At 41.2% G+C, this 22,328-nt stretch overlaps 1 protein-coding gene across 6 annotated transcripts in view; it reads right to left on the bottom strand.

Moving 5' to 3' along the window:
- Nucleotides 1–22,328, bottom strand: part of EBF1 (EBF transcription factor 1) — a 591,182-nt gene that overhangs the window by 531,458 nt on the left and 37,396 nt on the right. For all 6 annotated transcript variants that reach the window (XM_033927092.1, XM_033927095.1, XM_033927093.1 and 3 more), the window contains exon 6: nucleotides 16,250–16,318. In XM_033927092.1, the coding sequence (XP_033782983.1) occupies nucleotides 16,250–16,318 (69 nt within the window). The remainder of the gene's footprint in view (nucleotides 1–16,249; nucleotides 16,319–22,328) is intronic.

Here is a 22,328-nt window from a genome sequence, read left to right as displayed (position 1 = left end):
ACATTATAGGCATTCATTCTATCTTTCCTTGCCCTGCGGTCCCTCAGTCTTGGGCCAGAGCCCTTTCAGTCTTTACACTGTACAAAGAGCTTTCACACAGTCATATGACAGGACCCAAGTGTGCCTGAGCTTTGTCAAGCCTAAGGGGGGGAAAAAAACCCAGGAAAGAACAAGAGGAAAAGGAAAGTTTAAAAGGCATCTATTAGATGTCACTAAGCTTTTGTATCCATGTCAATGATTCAGGATTAGAGTGTTTGAAATAATCTTATTGAGAGGAATGAAAAGAGCCACAGAGGGAGAGTCTGCTCTACAGCAGCTGGCAAAGAGGTGAACAATATCTTATTAGGGATGTGTTAGCTAACTAATGCTATTACTTTTATGCGATACTGATTACAAAATCACAGAGCCTCAAACACTTAACTGCACTGGATAATGCAAGGCATGATATTTCTGAAGCTGTTGCTCGTCAAGAAAGTAACTTTTTTTTCACAGATTGCTTTCTTAAATCCGTGCAGTGGTTTTTTATTTTTATGGGTGGGTTTGTTTTTTTTTATCATTAAATCCGTGCAGTGGTTTGTTGTTTTTTTTTTATCATTAAATCCGTGCAATGGTTTTTTATTTTTATGGGTGGTTGTTTTTTTTTTTTATCATTAAATCCGTGCAGTGGTTTGTTGTTTTTTTTTATCATTAAATACGTGCAATGGTTTTTTATTTTTATGGGTGGGTTTTTTTTTTTTATCATTAAATCCGTGCAGTGGTTTTTTAATTTTATGGGTGTTTTTTTTTTTATCATAAAATCCGTGCAGTGGTTTTTTAATTTTATGGGTGGTTTTTTTTAATATCATTAAATCCGTGCAGGTGTTTTTTTAATTTTATGGGTGGTTTTTTTTTATCATTATTATTATTTTATTTTTTTTAATTTTGCAGCAAGTTGCTAGAACTGAAGCCCGGCATGTCACCTTTAAAGAAAAATGGTTCTAACGTTCAAAGGGACTTTGAAACACATTGGGTTCAATACCTGTGCAGGATGCCACACTGATTTATGAGAGGGGAATTTTCTTCTCCCCGGATGAGTTCCAGTAATATTCATGTATAACAGATCGCTAGTACATCACCAAAACCAAGGAATCCTATTGTAGCTTAAGAAAACTAACCAGCCCCTTTCCCTCTTTCTCCTGGCTGTACCTCTTTTTGTGGAGAGAACGAGAGGGCACTCTCTAAAGTTGAAAGGGGCTAGATTCCGTACAAACATAAGGAAGTTCTTCTTCACCCAGAGAGTGGTAGAAATCTGGAACTCTCTTCCGGAAGCTGTTATAGGGGAAAACACCCTCCAGGGATTCAAGACGAAGTTAGACAAGTTCCTGCTGAACCAGAACATACGCAGGTAAGGCTAGACTCAGGGCACTGGTCTTTGACCTAAGGGCCGCCACATGAGCGGACTGCTGGACACGATGGACCACTGGTCTGACCCATCAGCGGCAATTCTTATGTTCTTATTATTATTTTTTTTTTTTTTTTACAATCAACCAACCAATAACCACAGCAAAAAGAGAGAGACCATCCACCTTCAATACAAAGATTATCTTAGATTCCATTAGACAAGGGTACTCAATTTCAGACCTCGGGGTGCACAGGCTGGCCAGCTTGTTAGGATATCTCCAATGAATGTGCATTAAAAAGCACAAAATATGAGGCTAAATAGCGCAGCTTCTTGAATAAATATCGCTAACAAAAAAAAAAAAAAAGCTCAGTCGCTTATTCACTGTATTAATATTGCAAACATACCTTCAACATACCTATGAAATACAAAACTTAAATTACATCTGTTATTACATCTTTAAGACAAAAACCTTTAAGACAGATGCAGGTGCTAAAATTGCTAACTCCAGTGATAAAATACAATGTTCTAAACTCTAAAAATTTAAACAGTGTGAATTGCAAATTCTATAGTCACAGTTAACACGTGAAATGTTCTTATATGATTGAGTATCTCTATTTACCATTTTATTTATTTTTAAGATTTATAAACCGCTTAAACTAAGCGGTGTACATATCAAACATACGCAAATCATAAAAACAGACAAAATAATGACAAATAATACAAAAATGATAAACATTTGTGACTGGTAGAGCATTTAAAAACAACATAGAAATTCAAATCATTCCTCCTTAACCTGAATCTTCCTTTAAAATTGAAGAGCACCCAGAACCTGGAGAATTAGATCCCACTGAATTTACAAAAAAGCATCCATGAATAGTTGTATTTTTAAAAGCGTCTTAAACAATTTACGATCCCTACATACTCTCAATACTCCACGTAGGGAATTCCAAAAGTTATTTTTTCCAGCTATAGAAAAAATGGCCAATTTTGATCTATCATAGGAGGCCTTTTCCTAAGGCGCGATAACTGATTTAGCACGCGCTGAAAGCTAACGTACCCATAGAATATAATGTGCGCGTTAGCATTTAGCACGCGGTAAATAGGTTAGCGCGCCTTAGGAAAAGGACCCCATCTTCCTTCAGACAAATCATTTGCAGTACATAAGAACATAAGCAGTGCCCCTGCTGGGTCAGACCAGAGGTCCATCATGCCCAGCAGTCCGCTCACGTGGCGGCCCATCAGGTCCAGGACCTGTATAGTAACCCTCTATCTATACTCCTCTATCCCCTTTTCCTTCAGAAAATTGTCCAATCCCTTCTTGAACTCCAATAACCGTACTCTGCCCTATCACGCACTCTGGAAGCGCGTTCCAGGTGTCCACCACCCGTTGGGTGAAAAAGAACTTCCTAGCATTGGTTCTGAATTAATTTTTCCGAATGCCCTCTCGTTCTTGTAGTTTTCAAAAGTTTGAAGAATCTGTCCCTCTCCACTTTCTCTATGCCCTTCATGATCTTGTAAGTCTCTATCATGTCGTTTATGTTTAAATTCTCTGCAATGCACTGTTAATATTTGAAAATTAAAGATTTATTTTTATTATTTTTTTTTTTAAGAAACATCCTTATGTGAAGTGCTAAAAATCTGTTAGAATCTTGTCCCATCCACAGAAATTCTATGATAAAAACAGCCCACCCCACCCCCTTTTCTTCCCCAGAATGCTACTCTCTGTAGCGTGCTTCAGTCCGACATACACAGGGGTGCAACTAACAGCATACAAGAACACCAGTTTCCCAGTAATAACACATTAGCTATTTGCTGTTCAGTTGCCAGACACACAAATGAGTCGGATACAGATTTTAGATCCACGACAATATTAGTCAATAAGATACAATTGAGTCTAATGTTCAAACACAGCACCCTATCAATCCACCCCCTAATAGTCAGGCCTGAATTCCCCATTGCAGGAGCAAATGGCTTAAATAAATCAGTGGGCAGGACAGTGTTATTCAGTAAATGCTGTATCTTTTTTTTGCTCCCATTCACAGTAGCTAATGTACTCTATATCAGGGGTGAGCAACTCCGGTCCTCGAGGGCCGGAATCCAGTCGGGTTTTCAGGATTCCCCCAATGAATATGCATGAGATCTATTTGCATGCATTGCTTTCAATGCATGCAAATAGATCTCATGCATATTCATTGGGGAAATCCTGAAAACCCGACTGGATTCCGGCCCTCGAGGACCGGAGTTGCCCACCCCTGCTATACCGAAGTACATTGAGGAAGTTTTCTTGAGGAGTTCTTTGAACCTGCGCAAATTTCAGAGGGGGGGAGGTTCCTCTTAATGATTTCCATAGTGCTACAAGACACAGGGCCACCCTGGCGCCAGCAGCTCTTGGAGCCTCTCAGGAGGTTCCTAGCCCTTGGGCGTGCTCAAGACACCGGCAGAAGAATGCAGACCAGAAAAGTCCAGGAAGCAAATCGACAATTGCATGAATGCAAGGAAAAGAAGGTGTCCGGTCAAAAGCGCGCCGGGACAAAGGCGCGCCCAGACAATTGAGCGCAGCGCCGTGCCGCTCTAAATTACTGTTTTTAGCGCTCCGACGGGGGGGCGTGGGGGGGAACCCCCCCACTTTACTTAATAGACATCGCGCCGTGTTGTGGGGGCATTGTGGGGGGTGTGGGGGATTGTACTTTTTCCCTGTTTTTAGGGAAAAAGTTCAGTTTACAGTAAAATGTGGAGGGTTACAACCCCCAAACCCCCCATAATGCCGGCGCGATGTCTATTAAGTAAACTGGGGGGATTCCCCAACAAAACCCCCCGTTGGAGCCCCTAAAAACTGTAATTTAGAGCGGCGCGGTGGCGCGCGCTGCGCTCAATTGTCGGCGCGCGCTTTTGTCTTTCGCGCCGTTGTCTATGAACCGAAAAGAATGCTAAGGGGCTACAGGCCAAACATTCCCCCTCCTTTACTAATGCATAGCATGGGTTTTAGCGCCGGAGCAGTTACCGCCGCTGCCGGCGCTAAAAAAACACACTACGCGTTTTGTAAAGGAGGGGGATTATTTGCTTTGTTTTGTTTCTCATGTTGTTTACACGATTGTTTGTTTTATTTGGGTTTTAATTCTTTTTTTCCATTCAGTGCAACATGGTAATTAGTGTACACTGTTTTTTCTAATAAAGGGTAATTGTAGAAGCTGGTAAAAGGGGATTGGACTTGATATACTGCTGTTTCCACGTGGTTTACACAATCGAAGCAGTTTACATATTTCAGACAGGTACTTATTTTGTACCTGGGGCAATGAAGTGTTAAGTGACTTGCTCAGAGTCCCAAGTAGTTGCAGTGGGAATGGAACTCGCAACCTAGTAACATAGTAACATAGTAGATGACGGCAGATAAAGACCCGAATGGTCCATCCAGTCTGCCCAACCTGATTCAATTTAAATTTTTTCTTCTTAGCTATTTCTGAGCAAGAATCCAAAGCTCTACCCGGTACTTTGCTTGGGTTCCAACTGTCCGTTAAATCTCCGTTAAAACTTACTCCAGCCCATCTATACCCTCCCAGCCATTGAAGCCCTCCCCAGCCCATCCTCCCCCAAACGGCCATATACAGACATAGACCGTGCAAGTCTGCCTAGTACTGGCCTTAGTTCAATATTTAATATTATTTTCTGATTCTAGATCCTCTGTGTTCATCCCACGCTTCTTTGAACTCCGTCGCCGTTCTCTCCACCATCTCTCCCGGGAGCGCATTCCAGGCACCCACCACCCTCTCCGTAAAGTAGAATTTCCTAACATTGCTCAGGGTACCGAGGCAGCTGCTCTAGCCACGCCTCCTCTCCCAGTGGTCTATGTTGCTAACTTCCCCCCTTAATGTGAAGAGTTTCAGTCTCTGGTAACCAGAGTTGAGATTGTGATGTCATAATGCCTCATTCCACCAATAAGAGTCAACCTTCTCGGTGATGTCACAATAGGTTGATTGTAAAGGGTAAAGGGATTGATATACTGTTTTTCCTGTGTGGTTTACACAATCAAAGCAGTTTACATATTTTAGACAGGTATTTATTTTGTACCTGGGGCAGTGAAGTGTTAAGAGACTTGTCCTAAGTCACAAGGAGCTGCAGTGGGAATCAAGCTCACAACCTCAGCATGCTGAGGCAACTGCTCCAACCGCTAGGCCACTCCTCCACTCCACACCTAGGATATAGATTGCTAACATTTATGCATGAACTGGCATCAATATCTGGCCTAGCGTAAGCGCTAGGTGCTATTCCATAAACTACGCTGAGCATGTACCATCAAGGAGGGATACGCATAATCAGTTGTGTGTGCTGCATGGCACACTTAGGCACGTCGACTTACACCAGCTATCGATCTGACGTGATCGCACAAAAGTTTAGGGCACCAACAAGCCTGCTTGCGGGTATTCTGTAACAACTTAAGCCAGTGGTTCCCATTCAAGTTTCAAGTTTATTAGATGACTTGATCAATCGCTTAATCAAATATTCTAAGCGATGTACACTTTAAAATTAACAAATATAAAAAATAAAACAAACAATACAGTACATACAATTACTTAAATAATGGGTAAGAACTCGTGATATTAACATTGATAAACATGGGAGAGGAGGGATGAACTACAATTCATAAAGTAAAGAAGAAACATTGAGGGGAAACACAAAGGGAAATAATTAACACAGGTTTCATATAGGAAAACATGATACTAAAACTAAAATTATGTTATAAAAGCATCTTTAAAAAGGAAGGTTTTGAGTTCAGTTTTAAATTTTCCAAGTTCTTTTTCCTCGCGTAAAAAAATAGGAAGGGCGTTCCATGTCTGCGGTGCAGTACATGAAAAAATAAATTGTCTCCTTGTATTGATAATTTTTAACGAAGGGACAGATAGCAGATTTTGTTCGCTAGAACGTAGTATTCTCTCTGTAGAATAAGGAATAAGAAATCTATATAAAAATGCAGGGGTCTTATTGATCAGAGTCTTAAAGATAATTAAACATAATTTATAAGTGATTCTGTAATTAACAGGGAGCCAATGAGCCTCTTTGAGGAGTGGTGTTACATGATCAAATTTTTTTGAATTGGTTATTAATTTTATGGCTGTATTTTGTATGATTTGTAATCTTTTAATTTCATATAGTGCAATTCCTTTAAATAAGGAATTGCAATAATCAATTTTAGACATCACCAAAGAGTGAATCAGTATTGTAAGTGATTTGGGACAAAGAAATTTTGAAATGGAACGAATTTTGCGTAACCTATAAAAGGTGATTTTTACAATGTTACTGATATGATCATGGTAAGAAAGTTTAGTATCAAAAATTACCCCCAAAATTTTTGTATTTTTTACTAATTGTAGGGGAACATTAAGAATTCCTGTCCTGAGGGAGCCTTCAGCCACTCAGGAGCGAGGGGGTGGAGACAAAGTTGGGGGCGGGGCACCACTGCCCCGGGAGGCTCTCAAGCTCGCTAAGCCACCGACCTAGCCTGTTAGGTTTTCTGGCTAGCCACAATTAATATTCATGAGCTAGATTTGCATACACCTCCTCACTTCATCTTACCTTTTGGGACTTTTGCCACTACAGGTCCTTTCTCTGATCCATACAAAGTAAACCTAATTAAGAAGATCTCTCATTAGACTTTGAGAAAAAAAAAATTGGCACAGTTTATGCTAATTGCTCCTGTAAAATTTAATAAACTCTTTGAAATGGGAATAGACTAATGAGGTTTTATTTATTGAGCTGAAATAACTACATGGGGGAAAGGTTGGGACACAAAGCTTTCCAATCTAGTCATAAAAACTGCAATTTATTCAAATCAGTACAGAAATTTTATTACAAACCTTTTAAATTCAAATACGAGTTATTTGGGTATTCAATCAATCTCAAGACTAGAAGGCATATTAACTTTTTAGAAAAAAAAATAGGTAAATTCTGAGAATAACTTCTGCCCCCTGCCTGAGTGCACACTCATACAAAAGGGACGTTGTCCGGTTTCATTAACCAGATATTTGAAACATTGTGATGCAGCCGCAAAGACATACAAATCAAGGGGAAAGGACTGGACCATCCTTCTGTAGCAATTCCTAATGAATGGCTGCCATGTTCCCTTTATTAACTAGGCAGGCTTGGCGAAAGATACTGCCTAGGGAGAAGCAGCGTGGAATCTATTTATTTTGAGGATCAAGCCAGGTACTTATGACCTAGAATGACCACTACTACTGCAGTAGACTCTCTGTTAACCGGAACTCAAGCAACCAGCAAAAATAGATCAAATAAACACTCTAATACTTTAAATGGATTACAGGGCATAGACAGAGGGGTACTATACAGGGTGATGTCAGGTCAAAAGCGCGCCGGGACAAAGGCGCGCCCAGACAATTGAGCGCAGCGCACGCCGCTGCACCGCTCTAAATTACTGTTTTTAGCGCTCCGACGGGGGGGTGTGGGGGAGGAACCCCCCCACTTTACTTAATAGACATCGCGCCGCGTTGTGGGGGGTGTGGGGGGTTGTAACCCCCACATTTTACTGAAAACTTCACTTTTTCCCTGTTTTTAGGGAAAAAGTTCAGTTTACAGTAAAATGTGGAGGGTTACAACCCCCCAAACCCCCATAACGCCGGCGTGATGTCTATTAAGTAAACTGGGGGGGTTCCCCAACAAAAAACCCCGTCGGAGCCCCTAAAAACTGTAATTTAGAGCGATGCGGCAGCGCGCACTGCACTCAATTGTCGGCACGCGCTTTTGTCTTTCGCGCCGTTGTCTATGAACCATACAGGGTACTTCAGGATTAGGGCATAAACAATTCAGGTGGTGGGAATTTACAGGTCAAGGACCTGGAGGGCCTCCGCGGGAGTGGGCTGCTGGGCGGGATGGACCCCTGGTCTGACCCGGCAGAGGGAATGCTTATGTTCTTAAGATCAGTTTCTGGTGGAAATGTAAGTGTAAGCTTGGCACGTCACGACCGAGTACACCCACGCGTTACCTACCGCATGTCCGATAGTTTGTCTGGAATAGTTTATGGTATGGCGTAGTATGGGGTATAGTATTAGCTAGGCCTATTTTTAATAGTAACTCCCAAGCAACCAGAAACTACATTTGTCCGGCATCTATCAATCCCCGTGGGTGCCGGTTAACTGAGAGAGTCCACTGTACGATTATTTCTAGAGCGCTACCAGATGTATGCAGCGTTGTACAGAGTACTATAAGGTTACTGGGTTCATAGACAAAATTGCGCGAGACAACGGCATGCCGAAGAAAAGCACTATTTTAAAGGGTTCCGACGGGAGGTGTTGGTGGGGAACCCCCCTATTTTACTTAACAGACATCACGTTGGCGTTGTGGGGGGGTTTGGGGGGTTGTAACCCCCCTCATTATACTTGAAACTGAACTTTTTGCCTTATTTTTAGGGAAAAAGTTCAGTTTTAAGTATAATGTGGGGGGTTACAACCCCCCAAACCCCCCACAATGCCAGCGCAATGTCTGTTAAGTAAAGTGGGGGGTTCCCCCCACACACCCCCATCAGAGCCCTTTAAAATAGTGCTTTTCTTCGGCACGCCGTCAACCTTGCGCTCAGTTGTCTGCGCTCAGTTGTCGGCGCCCATTGTCTCGTCACCAGGTTACTGGGTTAGATGGACCACTGCTCTGACCCATTATACCAGTTCTTATACTGTATGGTTAATTTTATTTAATATACTGCCCTTCCTTATGCAATAACAGAGCAGTTCACAAAATTTACAAAAAAACATAGAATAAAAATAACCATCCGCCTCCTTTACAAAGCCGAACTAGCATTTTTAGCTCATAGCATCAGAGCTCTTACCGTGGCGGCCAGTGCTACAAAAACAAAACAAAACAAAAAACAAACCCAAAACGCTAGCGTAGCTTTGTACAGAAGGGGGTATATTCCAAAAAGGAAAAGAGAAAAAAAAAATTTCTCTTAATAAAAAAAAGTATTAAAAATAAAATTGCAGGCTACAATGTTAGTAAACCCTAACCATATCGGAGCCATCCAGCTGAATAGAGAAAGCCCATCACTCCTCGATTGCTGTACACAGTATGGAGGGAAGGTGTGGACTGTAGGGTGTGTTTTCTTGTTTCTTCTGTACAGTGTTTTTTATTTTGTGCAATAACTTGGTCAGAACCTTTTGGATTCAGAAAGGCAATTAAAAAATTCTTATCCTTTAGGTAGTGCAAAACATGAACTTTACCCCCTCCGAATTTGTGTGGTCACTGGATTGCTTTCTTATTTCCCCCCCCCTCAATATTGTCCTTTTCCCCTCCCCCCTTTTGTGTCCAGTCACCACCTCCCTCTTTTACAAAGGTGCGCTAATCGCTAACGAGCCTATTATAGTCTATGGAAGTGTTAGCATTTAGCGCATGCTAAATTAGCTACCGCACCTTAGTAAAAGGACCCGTATGTCTCGATTATGTATTTCAGTCTGATGTTTTTCTTTTAATTATATTTTTTAAAAACCTATTGTAAACCGCTTATACATCATGATAGGTGGTATATCAAATAAATAGACTTGAAACATAGGGCTCCTTTTAGAAAGGTGCGCGAGTGGTTTTAGCGCGCGCTAGCCGCTACCGCCTCCTTTTAAGCTGGCGGTAATTTTTCGGCTAGCGCGCGCTAACTTTGTGCGCGTGCTAGAAACACCAGCGCACCTTTGTAAAAGCAGGCCATAGCTGGGCTGCTGCACCACTGCTATAAACCGACAGCGCAGAACTCGGCAACCTGAAGTCTTTCAAATTCTTCCCCACCATAAAAAGAAGAAAAAAAACCACAGACATGCAAGACCTAACTAACTAGGGGGCCTCTTTTCCAAAGCCACTGTAACGCCACTGCCGCGGTACATGCGCCGAAAGTCCATCGGAATGGAATGGGCTTCGGCGCATTTAGCGCGGCAGCATCACTCCTGTGGCCTTGTAAAAAGGGGTCCTAGGCGGTAACAAATAACATTGGGGATAGCGAGTTTTATCCTCGAGAGGCTTCGGAAGTCTCTTTACCAACCCTGGTGGTGTCCCTATAAACAGGGCCTGTGCATTCACGCTCAGCTGCCTCTAAGCCTGTTAGAGTTATAGCTCCGAGATCAGATCTTTATAACAGAGAAATCCATGTTTGAGATACAGAAAGCCAGCTTTGTGCCCGACGCTCAATAGTCACTGTATTTTTCCAATGGGATCTTAAGCTAACAAGATGCAAACCCATGATTTATGGCTCTCTGCAATGAGCAGACAAATCACCTTGCTAGACCCAAGCTATTTAGGGCAGCTTTCTTGCTATACAGCAGTACTGTATAATAGACTAAGGCACAAAACCACTTTCAAAATCAATATAACCCCAGACCTACTGATATTTTATTTAAAAAATAATCCAAAATGCATAATCTTCAAGAAACAGAGTGAGCTAATATCACCCAAGAAAATATTCTCTGGCATCAAACACCACCGTTAACTTTTATACTGCATAATAAGCTAGAAGGGTGGCTTTGGGGACACCGGGACTGATTTAACAACCGAGGAAGGCACTGCTCGGATACTGAACTGCACGGAGAAAAAAGGCCTCCAGGAACCCAAGGTGAGCTCTCGGCTGTAACACGATCAACTGTGAGGATCTGAGCGCCAGTTATGGTCTGTCGAAAATGGGGTGGGGGCTCTCATAGATAAAGCTGTTTCCTAGAAATAGCTTGTGGAGGCTTTGAACCACAATGAATCCCTCGTAAATCAGTAGTTATTGCTGCCAAATGTTTTCAAACATTTTTTTCCTGCGTCTTCTTTCCTGCCTCATCTTGATTTCTGTTTTCTTAACATGACTTACTGCATATCTGACCTATTTCCGGTCTTAGCCAACCATTCTCGACTCCCTATGTAATCGATCTACTCTACCAATGTAATTGACAATAAGCTTTCAAATTTCGCTGTCTATGTACAGTTTCTTCCTCTGAACTGCTTCTGGTATTGCGGTATACAAAAATAAAGTTATTACTATTATTATTAATAGCTTATCATTCTTGGCAAATTAAAAACAGTTCCTCACAACCTGCACTTTTTTTCCCATTTTTCTGTGCTACATAAATTATTTGCCCCAAAATGTGTTTGCTTGTTTTTTAAAATCACAGGTTCTTCCTTAGATGGTTAGTTTAAAGAATTGCTTTTATACTCAGGAGTTATATAATTATCACCAATATATCGAATAATCCTCCGAATTACACTTTCTCTTAGCAGCTTTGCCAGATATATCTCATTGAACCTAATTAAGGCCTCAGTTTCACCACCTCCACCGCATATACATTTTTTTTTAGCGGGGAACTCAGCACAAACAAGGAAGAGTCGGATGACAGTAGCGGCACTGAGGGATCCTTGAAAAAGCACTAGCGAAACGTATCAGGATCCAGTGTCTCCCAGGTTATAAACCAATGATAGAAATGAAGTTATAACTAAGATAAGTACATCGCTATCACTAAACGAATATGAATTCAGCTCTATCTTAAGAAAGTTATTAATGGATAAGGGATTTTTTAAGAATTGAGAATTAGTATTCTAATTCAAAGGCCGGCGACGGACTAACACCCAAATTTCCCCGCTAAAAATATATGTGAATGGGGTGGAGGTATGATACTGAGGGCTTCATTAGGTTCAAAGCGATATATCTGGTGAAGCTGCTAAAAGAAAGGGTAACTCGGAGGATTATTCGATATAATACAAAAAAAAAAATCAGACACACTATAAAGAACCAGCCATAAGTCCAGATCAGAGTAAGTCGAGCAGACGGGGAGAATTCCGCAACACAAATTCAAATGAAAATAGGAAGCAGAGATCAACTTCTGCTAAGGGCTCATTTTATAAAACTGCGCTAGGGCCTTAACACGCACGCTACCAGGCGGTAGATTTTTCAGCTAGCGCGTGCTAATCCGGGCACGTGCACTAAAACCGTTAGCGCGGCTTTGTAAAAGGAGCCCTAAGTTTGAGCTGCATCTTTCCTGCATTATTATAAAAAGCTGTCTCCCTTTAAGTTCACCAAACAAAACTGTGCATAGACCACACTGAATGCCTTTTAGGGCTCCTCTTACTAAGGTACGCTAGCGTTTCTAGCGCACGCAGGAAATTACCACGCACTATGTGGCTAGAACTAACGCCAGCTGAATGCTAGCCTAGCGCCCCAAAATAGCGCGTGCTATTCCGCTCGTTAAAGCCAGGGCAGGATTAATTCGTCGAGGGCCCCTAAGCACACAAGTACACTGGGCCCCCCCCCCCTTCTCCACCCCACCATGCGCCCAGGCAGAAACAGGAAGCTACATCAGAGGGAAGCTTTGGGCAAACAGCACCGCTTGCAAAATTACAGTTCCCGTTGCCTTTCTTACCTGCGTTGCTTGCTTGTCTTACTTTCCGTCAACGGGGGGGCCGCATTGCTGATTGGGGGGGGGGGCTGTGTTGCCGATCGGGGGGGGGGGACGCGTTGCCGATAGATGCTGGAGGGGCCCATCGCCGTTTGGAAAAAACAATGTTGATGCTCTCCTTCATCGGGCCCCCCTGACCATTTCGGGCCCTAGGCACGTGCCTACTTGGCCTATTGGTTAATTCTGCCCTGGTTAAAGCCCTAACGCAGTTTAGTAAAAGGAGCCCTTAGTGTTTTCGGACCGTTCGCTTTAAGTACACGCATAATTTATAGAATTGTATTCTCAGCCTTTTAGAAATCCAAGCAAGGTAAAACACATGAAATTACTTTTTTTTTTTTAACAGATGTGAGGCATTAGGCATAATTCTCTGCAGCATCCATATTCTAAACATGGGTGTATGGCTTTCAAATATTTATTTGGAAATATATTTTTGCTAAAATCACCAAAATGCTCCTGGCAATAACATCAAACCCTAAAGCGACGCAGATTATTTGTAACGGTAATTAGAAACCATTCAACCAAAAATTCCAAATTTAAAATCCAAATCAATTCCTCCCCTCCCCCTCCAAAGCAACCTACGACAACTCAGCCCTAGTTGTGAGAAAATATCCATGTCAAAATAAACTTTATATTATCCTATTGTAAGTCTGGAAGCTTAATATGACTTTCTCATTATTTCTAAACAAATTAAATTGGATAAAGCTTAGTAATTACACAGTCAGCACTCTTAAAGATATTGATATTTTGTGACAATTTAAAAAAAAAAAAAAAAAAAGTTTTCAGGGCTCTACTGGCAACCCAGGTAACCCAATCCCATTTCAAAAACAGCGGCAAGGCTAATTAGAACTCTGATGGCTCGAGATTCATCGGCCAGTGCAAGCCACATGATCAGGCCAAAACCCCCAAAAAAACTGAGACTCCAAAGTTCCTCCGAGTCACCGTTTCAGATGCCTGGTTCCAAGTATGCCGCCTGTGACTGAAGCTTATATGAAGACTTCTAACAATCACGAAACCACACTGAAAGCACAATGTACTGCTTTGCATAATTTCGCATGGGCGGACATTAGACATAATGGACTTCTTATACAACATCTGGCAGTTTGGAAATTAGTTGTAGAGCCTGAAATCAGTCAAATGAATTGCAGCTAACACCTCAAACACAACCATGGTCATTTTAAATGGACAAGTACTTTGGCTACCGTTTTCCGCAGATATGCCAAACACAAGCCCTTTCAGACACAGATATGTAACTTGAATGGCACTGTGCAGACAATTACTTACATACTAATAAACATATTCATATTGCCTGGAGCAATAAGCTTCTGCTTTCTTCATACAAACTCATGACACGGCACATGCATACTCTGAAGCTGTGCTCACATCCTCCAGTGCTAAGCAAAGCTAAAATTCATAATGTGACCTGCTATTTACTTTTAAAAGTGCTCTGGTTTCTTCATGTGTGAATGAATGAACAGTGCTCCAAGTCTGAAAATGAAACATACCATAGTTCTTAAAGAATCTCCAGTACTGGACAAAAAGCTCTTGGCGTGCATTTAAAATGCATTCTTAAATCTTCCACATCCCAGAAAGCCTCCTGACCTTAAAGTAAATAATGGATTGAAACTTTCCTCCGCACGGTAACCTATAAAATGAGGTTACCATATGGCCCCAGAAAGAGGAGGATGGATTGAGACATTCGGCTTTTACCTCCGTTGCTTTTCAATCCATTCTCCTTACTTCCATTGCTTTCAATGGAAATAAAACCCGGAGGTCTCCATCCAGCCTCCTCTTTCTGGGGCCATATGGTAACTCTAGCCTTATTCCTGCTTTTCTAAGCATGAATAAAGCTCGTCAACGGATCTCTGTGGAGGCCAGGGTACAAGCTTTTCTTTTCCCTTCCCGATGACAGACAGTTTCCACATGCTTCTGAGGCTAGTTAGCAGGCTAAGAGTACTACTCCATAAAATACAATATATTTCTAGACAAAATGCATTCAGGAAAAGATAACACAAAACATTTGCAAATGTAACTCCACACAAGTGGATGCTAAAATTTGAGACCCTCGGTTTTCCTAGGATTTATTGCCTGTGTGCCCTCTGCGAGACCATCATTTGGACAATCTTCCCCCCAACCCTTCTCCCCCCCCAAAAAAAAAAAAAAATATGCCTCACTTCATAATCTAGAGAGAACCCAGGCAGGAATTCAGCTCTGGGAAATCGGAATTTGCTGAGCTATTATTTTCTCACTGTGTTGAGGCCCAAACCAAAATCTCAAAAATGCAGATGAATTGCACCCAACAGAACTAAGGAAAAACATGGTAATGATTCATCAAAAGCAACATTTTAAAAATAAAAGTTAAATATTTATGAGCACCCAGCCACATCACGTAAATCACAAAACTATTATTTGATTTCTGATGCTTCCTGGCATAGTATGTGAATTAAGCCAAAGAAAGTCCAGAGTGAAAAATTATTTCCTCTAATCACAAATCAAAATGCAGGGTTGGCATGTTTGGAAAGGTAAAAACACACTCTTGGGGATTACTGTGGTGAACCCACACATGCAAGAGACATTAAACTAATTCCAGACCAACAAGAAAGTCACCCCAATTACATCCCATTCTCACGCCAAAGCCGAGAGACGGATCACGAGCAGGAAGTATTTCTACAGATCCAGAAACACAACAGTTAGGAGCAAGTCAATTTAAGAAATGCAAAAGAGAAAATTGCCAACAAGTTCTTCCCCAAAAGCTATAAACCTTTTTTTTTTTTTGGGGGGGGGGGGAGGGGCAGGAGATGGGTCAGAGGATTAGTTACTAATGGTTAGTGTACGCATCTGCCACAGGGCTCGTAAGAATAAAATGACTTCTGCACAAGAGATTGTGTGCTGACCATTAGTAAATCATGTCCTAAATGCCAGATGCGTGATGCTTAGGTCACGTTTTAGCCTTGCAGAAAGACACTTATCACAATGTCATATAATCTCAGGGTGTGACAAAAGTCTTATCACCCAGCACTCGGGCTCGCATCGTGCATGCGAACAAATAGAAACATTGCATTTTTATAAACAGGGCCATTGCTGAACAAAATGATGCCCCCGGCATGGTCTGCTTTTGGCAGTTCCCCCTCCCTTTCGGGCTCTTGTGCTCACACACTGACTCAAAAAGGTCAATGTGGTACTCTCCTGGCTTGGTGTCCCAGGAGGTCTCCCTGTTTGTCTACCCATTGCAATAGCCCTGTTCATAAATATATAATACCAAACACAGAAACTAATAATGTAATATGAAAATGATATCCAGTTCACATAATGCATATATGTTTTGTATCTCGTTTACCCCTTTATCCTATCTACAAGACCTGCAATCAGATGGTTTTTTTTTCCACGTTCGTAATACAAGTAACACAGAGCAGGTGGTTCATTCTAATTAGGGACAAAAAGTCAAGAAATTAATAGCAGTTCCAACCTGTCAATAATCACCGGGTCTGAGGGAGTCTCGTTTCTGTTGCCACAGCTTTTCTTGTCACAGCAGCGGCTGTAAAAGCAAAAGTGAAAGGAGTCTTAGATAACCGTTTCCTTGGAAAAGGCGCATTAGGGGGTGGGGTGGGGGGGGAAACCGGCAGCTTCAGACAATGAGTTGCAATATGGCAGAAATCCTATCCTCCCTTTACCTGGACGTCAGCAGAAATGCGGTGACAGCACCCAGACTGTGTCTCTTACATGGGTTAATTACTGATTCTGACTTCCCAGCACAGCTGCTCAGTAAGGAACATTAGAAAAGCTTTGGGTCTGTCCCCCCCACCACCACCAATCGTGATTGTCACAAGCTCACCTGAGATGCAGAACTCGACACACCTCTTGGTTAAAGTCCCTTCTTTCCCACGCAGACATATTATTGTCCATATGGCATGAAATTAAATACACAGTGATTATTTCTCAATAAATTAACACCGTTAAATTAACCTACCTTAAGGTCCCATGGTCCATTCTGTTCATGTGATTTTTGAACCCTCTAACATTTTTACTGCAAAAAAGTATATTTGCTACCTAAGAGAATTTTTTGTTTTCTTGTAAATAACTAGGAGAGGGGGAGGAGTATGAGGGAAGAGCTTGAAAGGTGGTTAATCATCCTAAAAAAGTGTTCATGAACAATGTTATTACATTTACTATCAGGTCAGCTGACTGGAGAGTCCACGTTCAGTTTCTAAGGAAATATGTAGCATTACAACAAAGGGAAAAAAATACCATTTTTATTGGTAGCACGGAATGTTGCTACTCTTTGGGTTTTGGCCAGGTACTAATGACCTGGATTGGCCACCATGAGAAGGACTACTGGGCTTGATGGACCTTTGGTCTGACCCAGTAAGGATATTCTTATGTTTTTACGTGAGCCAAGTATAGGACAATTAAACCATTGTAATATCATTGATGAGGTTGGCTCTAAGGCATTATGACATCACAATCTCAGCTCTGGAATGTTGCTACTCTTTGGGTTTTGGCCAGGTACTAGTGACCTGGATTGGCCACCGTGAGAAGGACTACTGGGCTTGTTGGACCACTGGTCAGACCCAGTATGGCTATTCTTATGTGAGCCAAGTATAGGACAATCAAGCCATTGTAACATCACTGATGAGGTTGGCTCTAAGGCATTATGACATCACAATCTCAGCTCTGGAATGTTGCTCTCATTGGGGTTCCGGAATCTTGTTATTCTTTGAGATACTGGAATGTTGCTACTCTTTGGGTTTTGGCCAGGTACTAGTGACCTGGATTGGCCACCGTGAGAAGGACTACTGGGCTTGTTGGACCACTGGTCTGACCCAGTATGGCTATTCTTATGTGAGCCAAGTATAGGACAATCAAGCCATTGTAACATCACTGATGAGGTTGGCTCTAAGGCATTATGACATCACAATCTCAGCTCTGGAATGTTGCTCTCATTGGGGTTCCGGAATCTTGTTATTCTTTGAGATACTGAAATGTTGCTACTCTTTGGGTTTTGGCCAGGTACTAGTGACCTGGTTTGGCCACCATAAGAACGGGCTACTGGGCTTGATGGACCTTTGGTCTGACCCAGTAAGGATATTCTTTTTTAAAATTTTTATTTGCATTTCAAAATACATTTACAAGAATCCACTTGTTAAAGTAATACAGAGCATAAACCTAGAAAAAAATTTTTTGATTTAAGCAAAACAAGAAAACTAAAGAAAACTCTAAATAAAAAGAAGAAATATTATTAAAGCTTAAGTCAAAAAAGAGGAAAATTGTTTTAAGAGTACTATTTCTCTTCCTTAGACCCCAATTACATCTTGGGAGAGACAAGTAATAACAAGATAAGGAGATCCATTTATAATATAAACAAAGGAAAAAGCTTAACGTGACCTTTCCAGCTTACTAATTATAGCCCTATTTCACTTTATCATTAATTTTTTCATATCCAAAAAAAATTACGTAGCTGATCTGGTGTATAAAACACATATTTAGTACCAGCAAATTTGATTTGACACTTGCAAGGGTAACTTAAAAGAAAAACAGCTCCCGTATTTACTACTTCTTGACGCATAGCTAAGAATAATTTTCTACGGTCTTGGGTTGTTTTAGTTACGTCCAGGAAAATCCAAATCTTCTGTCCCATGAATAAACTTTGAGGAGAGCGGAAAAAGGCTTTTAATATTGAATTTTTTTTTTTTTTTTTAATTCTTTATTTATCATTTTAAGATATTTAACAAAATCAAAACATTTTGTACAGAAAGATTGTCAGATCAAATATAAAATAATAAGAAATCATTTACGTAGTATTGATAAAATTCTAATCGAACAATCTCAAGTCCTCTATAATGTGATCCAAGATTTATATGAGTGAACTTAAGGAAATCAATTTATTAATACTATACAAAAGAAACAGTATCGTGTGCCTGGCTTGAGGAATTATTCTATTATCAAATCCAATTTGTTGTTACTATTGCATTGTTGTTATTGTAGTTGCTGTTGTTCCTTCTTTTTCCAGACGTTTCAGTGTCAAGAAAGCTGTAAGTTGAGATGGTTCAAAAAACACATATTTAATATCTCGATACCTTATTATGCATTTACATGGAAAACGTAAAAAGAAAATACCACCCAGCTGTGTAACTCCTGCTTTCATCATAAGAAACTGACGCCTGCGGTTCTGAGTTTCTCTACTAACGTCTGGAAACATTTGAATTTTCAAACCCAAAAACTCTTTATTCTTGTTCCTAAAAAACATCTTTAGTATCCAATCCTTGTCCGGCAACAACGCCACAGATAGCAAAAGAGTTGCTGGTTTAGCCAAATCTTTATCTGATGTTTCCAGGATTGCTGTCAAATCTTGTTGAAGGTCTTGTATTTCCTGTTTCTTATCCTCCGATTGTTGATCCCTTACTTTAATAGGCAAATAATATACTCGAGTGAGAGGAGGCAATGATTCCTCAGGAATATTAAGTATCTCCATAAAATACCTTTTTATCATCTCTCTCGGGTTTATAGATAGAATTTTAGGAAAATTCAGCAATCGTAGGTTATTAGTCCGATAGTTATTTTCCATAGTCTCCAATTTTCTTCTAATAATTTGATTATCTTTTATTATTGTGGATTGAACTTGTTTAATCATTTTCACTTCATTTTCAATTTCTCCCACTTTTTCTTTAATATTCGAAATTTCCTGTTTATTTTCCTCTATTGTCTGTTTTTGAATTTTTATATTCTTTTCGCCTTCTTTAATTTGTTTAGTTAGTGAGTCTCCCAGTTTGGAAACTAAGTCCCAAATTGAGTCAAGAGTCACTTCAGCTGGTTTTTCATGTTTAAAGAAAGTCTCATGTAAAGTTGAAAATGGCTCACCTTGACTGCCTTCTGTCTGTTGGTCTGGATTTTCTCCTCCTTCTGCTCTATCCGCTGGAACTATCTCTGGGCTTAACAAAGCCATAGAGACTTCCCCTTGCTGGCTCCCCGGTGTTACAGCCTCACGATCAGAGAGTGCTGCAGCTTCTGGCCCACTCCTTTCTCGTGGGTAACTTGCACTCAGCGGTGGGGGAGGTGGATTCCTCTGGTCGGGGCTCAGCGTAGTATCCAGCCCCAGGACTTCCGGTCCGGCGTCACTCCACGTCGCAGAGTCCAACGGGCGACTCCCCGACACCACTGACTCCCTCTGAAGAAGCTGGAGAAAATGTTCAATCGAAGCGAGAGGGGGGTGTTCAAGACGCCGCGAGGCTGCAGCGGCGCTCTTACCCCGTCTCTTCGGCATCGCGACCAACAAAAAAATCTAATCGCTGTAGAAATGAGAAGCAGAAATTCCCTCAGCGTCTCACCAGACACCGGTACGTGTCGCCATCTTGGATCGTCTTTTTCTTAATATTGAATTAAGGTCCTGTTCAAAAACCAATGCAACAACTAAAGTTCCTCTATATTCAATCTCCTCACTTGAATTCTCCAATATGTCTGTTAGGTTATTGAAGTCAATTTATGGCCCTACTTCTTGTTTAACTTGCAAATCTTCTTTCTTCTTCGGTAGATAGCAAATTTTATTAATTGGAGGTATCATTTCAGAAGAAAATTTTAAGGTTCCAATTAAGTATTTTTTAAACAAGTCCAGTGGAGTAGATAACAGTCTTGGGGAAATTCAATATACGGAGATTTAACCTCCGATTAAAATTCTCCCAACCGTTCAATTTTTCTTTGGAAAAGGAGTTTATCTTTGACTACAGTAGCTGAAAAATTTTGCAAAGCGGAAACTTTTACTAATCTGGTCAAACCTAGATTCCGATTCCATTTTAATACTTTGAACTGTAGCAAATAAGTCATCAAATTTACTCACAAGTTTGGACATTTCACCAGTTGATGTTGATACCGCTACTTCTAATTTTTGGAGTAAATTCCATAAGTTTGGTGAAGTTGCCAGCGAGGAGTCAGGGACACCCGCTCCTCCGCTCGTTGTAAACTCGGCTTCTTGGGCAGTATGCGTCCCCCCCTCCGGAGTGCATTGGACACCTCGGGTCCTCGGCGTTCCTTCCTGCAACACTGTCCTGAGCCGGATTGGGCGGCGACCTGGCTTCCGGGGGAAACAATGATGTTTCGAATCCTAAGGCTCCTTCCACCAGAGCTACCGCAGGAAGCTCTTCCCCGCTCACTACAGCCGGTGAGCTCGTCAGGAACCGCTCCATCGGAAATTGTCCTGGTATGGGGGGATCGAGCCGGACAATCCCCTTATGTTTACTATGGGGCATAACGAAGCTTTCCTCAACGAATGAGAAAATCCAAAGTACGCTGCCGGAAGATCCCAGCCTAAGAAAAATAAGGTATGATGGAACTCTGGCTCCTAGCTGCTCTCACGCCGCCGCCATCTTGCCTCTCCAGATGCGCCAGTAAGGATATTCTTATGTTGTTACATGAGCCAAGTATAGGACAATTAAACCATTGTAACATCACTGATGAGGCTGGCTCTGAGGCACTGTGGACTGAGGCATTATGACATCACAATCTCAGCTCTAGAATGTTGCTCTCATTGGGGTTCCGGAATCTTGCTATTCTTTGAGACGCTGGAATGTTGCTACTCTTTGGGTTTTGGCCAGGTACTAGTGACCTATATTGGCCAACGTGAGAACGGGCTACTAGGTTTGATGGACCTTTGGTCTGACCCAGTATGGTTATTCTTATGTTAACTTAGGGGTCCTTTTAATAAGGCGCGTTAGCCGTTTTAGTGCACGCTAAACGCTAACACGTCCATTATCTTATGAATTTGATGCTACTTCCTTAAAAAAAAAAGGTCAAAGATTAAGGAGCAATCAACATCCCCTCTCCAAAGGTCAACTAAAAGCAGACAATCCCACAAAACTGCTCTTCCGTTCAGAAGGAAAAATTATGTATTTCTCATATTTATTTTTTCTACATTTAATCTGCGTTTCCATAACCTGCACTCATTGCAATAAAATATTTATTTCACAATTCATAGTTAAAACAAATCTACCAATATATAGCACTGAATTCTATAAATGGCACTTAAAATTAGGCCTCAAGAGAACAACATACAGCCTTCTTTCTAGGGAAGATTTCACATGGCATACCACATATATAGAAAGAAAATGAAACAAGACGTATGCCAAAATTTGCACACACAATTTTTGGCGTTTTTTTTTTTTTTTTAATAGAATTTGGGAGATAACCCTCCCTTAGCATCCCCCCCTGTCTCTCACAAACCAACCAACCCGATATCCCCTTCCACTAAAATCATCTTTTTTTAACATGCCCAAGAAAGCCACCAATTTTAAACTTGGTCAAATACTTGAAGGAAGAGAGCGCTTTCAACTGCTTCCTGCATCTCAAATGATGATTTTCCCTCCAAAGGTCAAATGAGAGTTCATTCCACATTTCCAGTGCCCTTACTGAAGAAGCCTTTGCATGGTTGTTCCCAGTTTAGAATCACTAAGACCCAAAACCTGATTAACTAACCTTTTTTCCAGCCCAAATAGGTGTAAAGCCTTGGTGATGCAGGCCTAGAGTTACTCATTTTCTCCTCAGGGTATTACATTATTGTT

Source organism: Geotrypetes seraphini, chromosome 18 (assembly GCF_902459505.1).
Source record: "Geotrypetes seraphini chromosome 18, aGeoSer1.1, whole genome shotgun sequence".
Classification (NCBI taxonomy): Eukaryota; Metazoa; Chordata; class Amphibia; order Gymnophiona; family Dermophiidae; genus Geotrypetes; species Geotrypetes seraphini.
This window is presented reverse-complemented; position numbering and strand designations above follow the sequence as displayed.